Here is a 9517-nt window from a genome sequence, read left to right on the forward strand (position 1 = left end):
ACACCAATTCAACTGTTAATCCACACCTTGGCACGATCCTACCACCCCTGAATTTGGGATGGAACCCACCCTCTACGAGGAATTCTAACACTGTTTATAAATCTGAATAGTAATGGCTGTCTTACCATCCTCTCCTCAGTCAAATAAAATGTAGAAAGTAAGGGAATCCTATATCTGAAGTACAGCATTTTTGCCCTGTTCACAGAAACAATATCGTCAGAACACCCTCAAACACACCTGACCTCAAGTGGCAGAAAAGATATCCAATTAAAAAGGGGAGGGACAGGGGGAAGGAAAGTGGGACGGGGGAAGGGAAGGAAAAGAAAGAAGTGCGAGCCTAGAGAAAGAGGTCTCTTTCCATTTACTGGTTTCTTCTCTGACACTCCTCAGCAAAGTATTAAAAATTTGTTCTTGCAAGCCCCTTGCCATTTTTGCTAAGTTTATTCCTAGTTATTTTGTCTCTTTGGTTGCTTCTATAAATAGGATATTTTTTCTCATTATATTTTCAAAATGCTTGGCATAGACATATAGAAAAACTACAGATTTTGCATAGTAATTTCCTTACTAGTCACCTTAATGAATCCTATTATTGTTTCTAACAGATTCATGGCGGGGATGGGGGCGGGGGGGATTGTTTATCTTAGATTTTCCAAAAAAGAGATGCAATTACTCACAAATGGCAATAACTCTACCTTCCCCATTCTTATGCTCTTCCACATCTAACTGCATTATCTATTCATTTCTCAGCAATGGCAAATCGTAGTGACGACAGTGGGCATTCTGGTCTTGTTCTGGATTTAATGCGAATGTTTCTAGTGTTCCACCATTAAATATGATGTGGGCCTTGAGGATGATCCTATTTTACTAGCGGGTGTTCTAAAAATCAGAAATATTTAGTTTTGTCAGACTTTTTAGCATCCATAAAATAAATCACAGTATTGGTCTCATTTACCCATATGAAGAGTAAGTCACATTATTAGATTTCCTAAGATCAAACCATCCTTCCATTCCTGGAATAAATCACACTTTGCCAGGACTTTATCTTGTAATGTAATCATTTTCCTGTCCATTTCTCCACTCTGAGTTCTTTCAGATCACCAGCCGTGACTGATTCGTGTTTCACATATAGTTGATAATCAAAACATGTTTAGTAAATAAATAAATAAATAAAACAATGTGTGTGCGGAACCTTCCCAAACTAACCCTTTGTACTCTCCCTGGCTTAAAATAGTCAGAGATGGAGATTATATGCCTTTCCCAAAGTGGATCTTTATATGTTTAATGAACATGTGACTTAACTGGTCCCTACTTCTTCTATCAATTAAACCCTTGAATACCTCACTCTTTGTGGAGAAACTATTCCCTATGGTTGTCATGGGAATAACCCTGCTTCCCTACTCCCAACATGACCCCAAGCCAAAGGCGTGGCTACATCCCCCAGGCATGCACAATGATTGCTTGAGGAATGGGCACAGGACCCAACCTAGGTCACTAGCATCTCCAGGAATTTCTTAGAGAAGCTCTTAAGAAAAAATTTTCCAAAAGAATTGATAAATATAAAATATGCTTGTCTAAGGTTCCCGCTGACCATCTTGCCTAAAACGTAGTGAGACAACCTAAGTAAGAATGAAGCAAGGTAGACACAAACACGGCAAAGAATGGAAAGAAACAGAGACCTAGTGCCATTATTTGAGCCCCTGGGTTCAGCTTCTCCTGAAGCCATTACCCTTTAGACTTCCTAAGTAATAAGCCAATAATTACCTTTCTTGGTTTATAATAGTTGAAGTTCAATTTCTATCACTTACAACCAAAACATATGGCCTAATTCATGTGCTGCTTCGTTTTCCTGCATATATGCTTTATACATTCTTAAATGAAGGTTGAAAAAAAAAGGTTTTTAAAGGAAGCCAATCCTAACTAGTGAGTGTTAAAAAAAAAATCAACTGCCTGCTTTTAATTAATGGCAAGATAGGCTGAAAGGCTCCCTTAGTGAATTATAATTTCAGATTGAAATTCCCAAGACAGTTATAGAGGAGCTTGTTATACCGCAGAAACCAATGGGATCAAGAGATTACTTTAACAGGGCGGTGGTTCAATCAGTTCCAGAGATATCATCCATTATGCAAAACTAAAACCTTTAAAACTTTCTACTATGCAACTCTAGCAATCCCTCATTCACCTGAAGTCTCTCTCCTGACTCAATTTAAAAGTAAAAATGCTTGGCATGATTTACAAAAATAAAAATAAAAATAAATAAATCATGTCATGATGGCTGGAGAACTCCCTAATGAAAGCCTCCAAATCTCAAGACGGGGAATTTCATGGGGTCTTCCTGAACCGTCCTGCATTCTTAAAAGCTTTCAGCTCTGCAGCAAATCTGATAGCAAGCATGCCCTTGGCATCCTAAATACCTCTACATTATCGGCTCAAGAAGCATCAACTCCTACCATAGGCCTGAGAAAACGTCAGCGGGCCAGACCAGAAAGCCTAGCTACTTCCCTACCCCATCTCCTTTATGGAGAATTCTGGTTGCACTTACCTCCTAAAATCAGACTCTTCTTCAGCTCAAGTTACAATAGACCAAATCCTGGAATCTGGTTTTGATTATTCTCTGGAGAGCTACTTAAGAGCCGCTTCAGGCTTGGAAATCCCTCATTCAGATATAATCTTGAAATAAAAGACTATATTCAAATGAAAAATGCATTACAGCATTCTCTTTAGGGCCTTCTATACTGACAGGCAGGATAAAAGGAAGGAATGGAAGCAAAATGAAGAAGAAAAGCAAGGGGGAAAAGGAAAAAATAGGAGAAAGAGAGAGGAAAGAAGGGGAGAGGGAAACTGTGTAGGACAAACTACAAACTGTGTAGGACACTTTGAATGTAATTTCACTTCATCCTCACACCATCCCTAAAAAGTAAATACTACTGAGCCCATTCTGCAGATAAAGAAATTGAGGTTTGGTGATTTCAGTAATTCGTCCAAGGTCACACAATGAGGATGCATGGGATTCAGGCTCAAAGATATAAATACGTGCTCCAAAGTATGCCACTTCTACTCGACTAGCTTCCTCCTTCTGAAGAGTCTAATACAGGAGTTTGTTCTAGAACCAAAGTATTCCAGGGGTTGAATGGACCCTATGAAGATAACACAGCCATATCATCTAAGTAACAGAGAAGGAAGGAAGAGAGGGAGGGAGGGAGGAAGATATTAAGGAACCTGACATCCAGTGGAACTAGTATGTGGCGAAGAAAAACCTAGAACCTTAGGAAACGAACTTGCAGGTCTTATTCCATCCATGTGACCAGAATCTATTTTACAAGTGCAACTGATCTAAATGATCAAATACAGACACTCCTGATTAAGAAGTGAACAACTGAGAATTTTCCCTCCTTCAAGAAAAATGTTCCCTGGGAACAAAAGGGAAATTTACTTGTGAATTGTCTTTTTCTGCTTCAATGTTCCTGTTGATATTCAGTTTCCTTTGTTGTTGTTGCCATATATCTGAAAGGTATTTCCCCCATGCTGTTGCAAAATGGGTTAAGGGGGAAAACATATAAACTAAAATAGCACATGTAAGCCACAGTTCTGGCAAATGCAGAGGGTACAGGTATGCCAGTTACCTTCTGAAATGAGTTTAAACCAAAGGTCAATAACCAGTAGCCAGCTGGCTGTATCCAGCCCACAGATGTGTTTTGCTTATCCCGCAGTGCTGGCCCACACCATGCTTTTAAGAAATCTCAATCCATTGCCAACATTGAAAACCAGGCCACCTCACACCAAAACCTGGATTTCCAGTTTCTCTTACCAAGTGGAAGACCTGGTACCCTGATGCCGCATTTGCACATGGAAAAGGACAGCTGGAACACAGCAGTTGCTGCTCCTTTGGATAGAGTGGTCTGTGCCCCAATTCCTCCCCACCTAGTCTATTTCACTTGTGTATATTATCCACCTGAGCCCTGAAGGCATCTGAGTTGGTGACCCTTGGTTTAAAAGGTTAAGCAGATGTACATTGCAAAGCCAATCATTATCAGACTTTTCCCAAAAACATCCCCAAGAAGAGCCTCCAATCAATATTATGACAGCTGTGATAGAAGGTAAAGCATGTGTAACCAAAACTCAGTAGTTGGGTTCATTTGGATTTCTGCTCTAGGATACTCATTTTTTGTTTAGAAAATATATTTGCTTTTATTATTTCATGTATTTCTCCTAACAACCCTGCAAGGAAGGAATTACTCTCAGATAAACTGAAGTCGAGTGATGTTAAGTCAGTTATCCAACAAAGATCATCCGACTAGTGTTGCAAAGCCAGGTTTTGAACCCAGTTTTGCCCAGCTACAAACATGTGCTTTTGGAATAATGAAAGAACACTCTGAAAAGCCCTGAGGCTTGTTTCTACCTCAGGGCCTTTGCACTTGCTGTTCCCTCTGCTTAGAAACCTCTCTCCCCAGAAACCTCTCTCCCCAGGTCTTCACATGGGAGGATCTTACACTTATACCACCTCACAGAGAGGTTTTCTCTCATCATTTGATTTAAAATAACACATGCACACACGTACACACACACACACACACACACACACACACACACACACCAATTACTTTCCATGCCCCTGCTACTCAAAGGGAGGTCCAGGAATCAACAACATCAGCATCACCTTGGAAATTAGAAATGCAGACTCTCAGGCCCCTCTCCCAACCTACAGAATCAGAATCAGAATGTTAACATCACCCCCCGGTGTTTCGTATGCATTTACAGTTTAAAAAGCACTGCTCTACAGGAGCGCTGCCCAGTGGAAACAAATATAACAGGAGTCACAAGCGTAATTTTAAATTTCCTAGTAGCCACATTAAAAGAGTTAAGCAGAAAGACTTGTTTGTTTGCTGTCTCCCCCTCCCCCACTCCCACCCCCAATAAAATATCAGTTCCAGAACAGGTGCTTCGCCTGTCTTGTTCACCCCTTTCACCACCAGCACCTAAAACAGCACCGCACACACATTAAGTATCATTAAATGTTTGCTGAATGAAAGAAAGAAGGAAGCAAAAGACCTTGCTAGCACTCCGTATACCAGCACTTTGGACAGATGTGGCTTCAAATAGCAGTTCAACCACTGACCAGCTGAGCAACCGCGAGCAAGTTGTTTACCCTCTGGGAGTCAACTGTTAAGCAGAAATGCTGTCGTTCTGCTCACAGCCTCATCCTGCCACCCAGATGTGATTATATGTCTGTAAAGTGTGAACCACCACCATAACAGGCGTTCAATACACCCCAGTGCCTTATGCTGCCTTCCTTCCCTCTCTCTCTGGATGCCAGGTCCAAATGATGCTGCAGACTACTCTCCTCTGGGTAGCATGAGCGTGACTACTGAACCCCAGCTATTTCCCTCCAGCCAACAGGACATGTGTAGCAACTCCTGGCAGTGAAGACAACTTGAAACCATGGAGGGTCACTTCCCATCACCCTACAGCCGAATGGCTGCCAAAGCAAAGTGGTCGCAGTCACTGTACAGCCTGTAATCCACGAGGGAGACCACGACTCAAGTCATCTCCGTTACTTTGATGAGTTCTGCCGAGGCGACCACTTGGCCTCCTCTAAGGTCCCACCCCTTAGAGGAGTTTAACGTCTCTGCCCAGACAGCACGTATCAGCTCATATTGACAGGCGTATTGTGGTTTTGTACTTTTATTTTTTGGGGTGGAGGGTTTAACCTACCCCCACTTATTAATCACTGGCCCGTGTCAATCCACCAAGTGAGGCTTGCTGTTCCGTAGATTTAACACATCCTAATCCATCAGTCTATCCTGTCCTGCAAATCTGATGCATATGTTCTAATCTCAAATGTGTTTTTAAATCACATTAGATCAACAGCATGGGCGAAAGCAAAACCCGGATTTAGACATAACCAGAGTGATACTGAGCTGCTCAGCTGAATATGAGGAAACCTTTGCTGGTTCTGCCAAGAGCAGCCCCAATTTCCTCTTTCTCTTCCTCTCACTGAAATCACATCAACCATGATCACTTACAGGCTACTAGGCTACTGGGAAGCACACTGAAAAGAAAAAGAAAGGGAAGAGGGGATCAAAACCTTTAATGGACCTGTGAATCTCTAATCAGGCAAGTAGTAGGGTAAGATTCCAGATAAGATACACAGCATATGGGGAGGAATTGTAACCATTAAAGTACAGATGCCACCATTTAAAACATTGGGGCCAGGAAATCAGGAGGAAGAGTTTCCGTTACTGGTTTGAATTAATACCACTGCTTCCTTTCTACGATATAGTGAGGGTGTTGTCCCCTCTTCCGACATGGGAGACGGAGAGAGGAGCCTGAGAAGACGGAGTCAAGGGAAATCCCCCAAAGGCCCTCAGACGACTGCTGTCCCTGTTAAGGCTGGAGAGCTATCCTAGGATCCAAAGGGTTTCCGGGAGTCTTCTCAACAGCCAGGTTTGGGTGGACAATGATTCCTCTACGTTAGATAGATTCTCCTCCAGCAACTCCAATCACCACCACTAGGCATAATAAGGATCTACCGTGGGTGTGATGCTGGAGCAGGAGACGGAGGATACAGAGATATCACATGCGCCTCTTAAGTGAGGATCAAGGGGACCCAGTTCCATCTACATCTCTCCTATGGGGCACTGAGCCCCAAACACCACGACTAACGGTTGAGGGTATCACAGTGCTGGAATAAGATCTTCAACTGCCACGTCCTGACAACAAGGCAGTTTACATACCTCCTTTTCCCAACTGCAGTGTAAAAGAATGTAAGAAAACCTGGCATCTTCTATCTTTTCATTCAGAGAACATTCCAGACCCTACAATGGGACTTCCTGACATGCAGTCCACCACATACTTTTCATCAACTTCAAGCCATCTGAATAAAATGCCCCCTCTCCATTTCCAGCTGCCGTAAAGCAACCCAAACACATGTTGGAAAGATTTGATCTTTATGCCTCCCTCTCCCTCAAAGGGCATTTGACACTTCTCACAAGATACAGGGCTTTTAAATTAGAATTGGAAAGCCACAGTTACCCTCTTAGGGCCACAGCTGCCTCACACCAGAAACCAGTACATTCCTACAACCAACAATTAAACAACTGAAACCTTCCCAGACATCATATCCCTTTTTTTAAATTTTACTGTTGTTGCATTAATCATCCTAACACCTTTTTAATTATAATTGCAAACTGGAAGCCAGGGCTTGTGATGTTATAAATACTGATTTTCCAGTTAAATTAGGCATTTGCTGTTTTATGTTTTGATAGAAAGGGGCTGTTTGAAGCCTCCTAAAATATTGCAATTAGTTCTCTCTGTTGAAACAGACAAGACATGAACAGACACATTTGCTGTTTCAGTTTAATGTGCTGGAATGTTTATGCCTAAATGTACTTCTCTCAAGCTTTGAAAGCGTAAGGCATATTTTTAAAAGGCAAAGAAATCAATCACAATACACAGACTTATTATATATTTCCAAACTTAAAGTTATTTCTAAAACTTTCCCAGGCTGTAATTTAAACTTAGAAAGCACATCTCTTCACCAAGAAGGCGACTTGTCAGGAAACAATCCTTATTTTACCTATTGGCTCTGTTAAGATGATAACATCACTTTAACTGACAAAGCCTGTGTTTCTGGTTGACAATTGCAATTAATTACTGAGATGCAACCAAGATGGGGCCAGCCATCCAGATCCGTTTTCCAGAGAGATTAAAAAAAAAGAAAAAGAGGAAAGAGGGTGGGGAGCAAGAACGCTGGCTTATTAATTTATTTTACCTGCACTTAACTTACTCTCTTCTCCCTTTCCCTCACCGCTGGCAGACGGTGGAGAAAGAGGGAGATGAACAAACATCTCGCTAGACACAAGCTCCAAACGGTTAGAAGGAGGCACAGGTTAGAAAGGGCAAGGGTGCAGGCCATAAAAACTCTTAGGGCATCAATTGTCATGTAGACACAAGTGCTCCCGATGCAAAATCAACCCAGTGTTCATGCAGCCCAAGAGGGATAGAAAGTTCTGGAGATGGGGGACATCCTGACTCTATACTAGAAAGCCCAAACTCGCCAGCATCATCTTTTTAACTGTTCCCTGTTCATCTTGCTCTAAACTGAAAACACCGAAGTTGGATTCCAGCCAAGCAAATGCGTTTGAGGGCGATTTTGCGAGATTCCAGGAGATCCCAAAGCCCTGTAGTCAATCTAGCTGTCCTGCTCCAGTCCTCAGCGTCCCCAACACAGAAGCGCACCGCCCCGCAAGAGCCAGGGTCAGGAAACACCCCGCGGGCACGGACTGGGGATTCCTAGGCTTGGAACTAGGCAGATTCGGAAAGCAGCTCCCTGAACGAGGAAGCTGAGACAGGAAGAGCAGGGGGACCCCTTTCTCCTCGTCCTGGAATAAAGTGATCCCCGGCTAACCTCAAGCCCCCTCCGCCGCTCCCCCAGAGCAGCCCCGCCAGGGTGCGCCAAGCCCGCGCGGGGCCAAAGGCTCTCGGGACGCTGCCCGGATCCCCAAGGGCAGGGGGAGCGGCAGCTTCCCGCGCGGGTCTCCCCCACGCGCCTATCCCATCCGCCGAGCCCGGGGTCCTACCTGTACCACTCCAGCCCCTTTTCATAGTTCCTGTCGAAGAAGTGAGGCTCTACGCCCACCGCCCGCACGTCCGGGTGCACTCGGATCGCCTCCAGCAGCGCACGGGTCCCTCCTTTCTTGACCCCGATGATGAGCGCCTGGGGCAGCTTCTTCTCCCCGTAGTCGGGGGTGCTGACGGCGCCGCCCCTCTCGCTGCTCCCGTTGGCCGCCCTCCGGCCTGCGAGCTCCTCGTCGGTGGTGCTGGACTCCTGCGCTTCCCTCTCCAGCAGCGCGCCCCGCGCCGTGACCATCTCGCCAGGCGCCAGCGGAGTCCGGAGCCAGGCGTCCCGGGCGCCCGCGCCGCCGCCGCCGCTCGCCAGCCCCCAGCCGTCGGCCCCGGGGGCGGCGGGCTGCTCGGGGGGCTCGGGCGGCTCCCCGCGGCTCGCGTTGTCCGGCGGCGGCGCGGGCGGCTGCGCGGGGGCGCCGAGGCGCACGGGGGGAGGCGGCAGAGAGGGTGGCGGCGGGCTCGGCGGGGGCTCGGCGGCGGCGCCCGGCGGCTCCTGCAGCGCCAGGGGGAACTGCAGGGAGCCCGAGCCGCCCAGGAGGCTGTAGCACAGGTAGGTGACGGACAGGGACAAGGTGCACATGAAAAGCAGCTTGCGCGCCGGCGGGCCCTTAGCCGAGACGCCGGGCGGCGGCGGCGCGGCGAGAGGTGGAGGCGGAGGCGGAGGCGGAGGAGGTGCGGGCCACCGGGCCATCGCGGCTCCCGGCTCGCGGCGGCGGCGGCGGCCCCCGGCACTGCCCGGACATGGTTTCAGCCGCCGCCCCCGCCGCCGCCGCCGCCGCTGCCCAGCCGCCCCGGCTGCATGAAGCGACGCCGCTGCGCCCCCGGCCCTGGCCGCTGTCCCGCTGCGCCGGGGGGGAGCCCGGCCGCATGGCCCCCCCTCCCCTCGCGGCGTGCG

The 9517-nt window shown here is 46.6% G+C and overlaps 1 protein-coding gene across 1 annotated transcript in view; it reads right to left on the minus strand.

The window, feature by feature from the left end:
- HS3ST4 (heparan sulfate-glucosamine 3-sulfotransferase 4) overlaps positions 1–9313 on the minus strand; it is a 416709-nt gene extending 407396 nt beyond the window's left edge. Inside the window, exon 1 of the mRNA XM_057748830.1 lies at positions 8577–9313. Within this exon, the coding sequence (XP_057604813.1) occupies positions 8577–9313 (737 nt within the window). The remainder of the gene's footprint in view (positions 1–8576) is intronic.
- Between the last annotated feature and the right edge of the window lie 204 nt (positions 9314–9517).

The sequence above is a fragment of the Hippopotamus amphibius genome, chromosome 9, assembly GCF_030028045.1.
Source record: "Hippopotamus amphibius kiboko isolate mHipAmp2 chromosome 9, mHipAmp2.hap2, whole genome shotgun sequence".
Taxonomy (NCBI): domain Eukaryota; kingdom Metazoa; phylum Chordata; class Mammalia; order Artiodactyla; family Hippopotamidae; genus Hippopotamus; species Hippopotamus amphibius.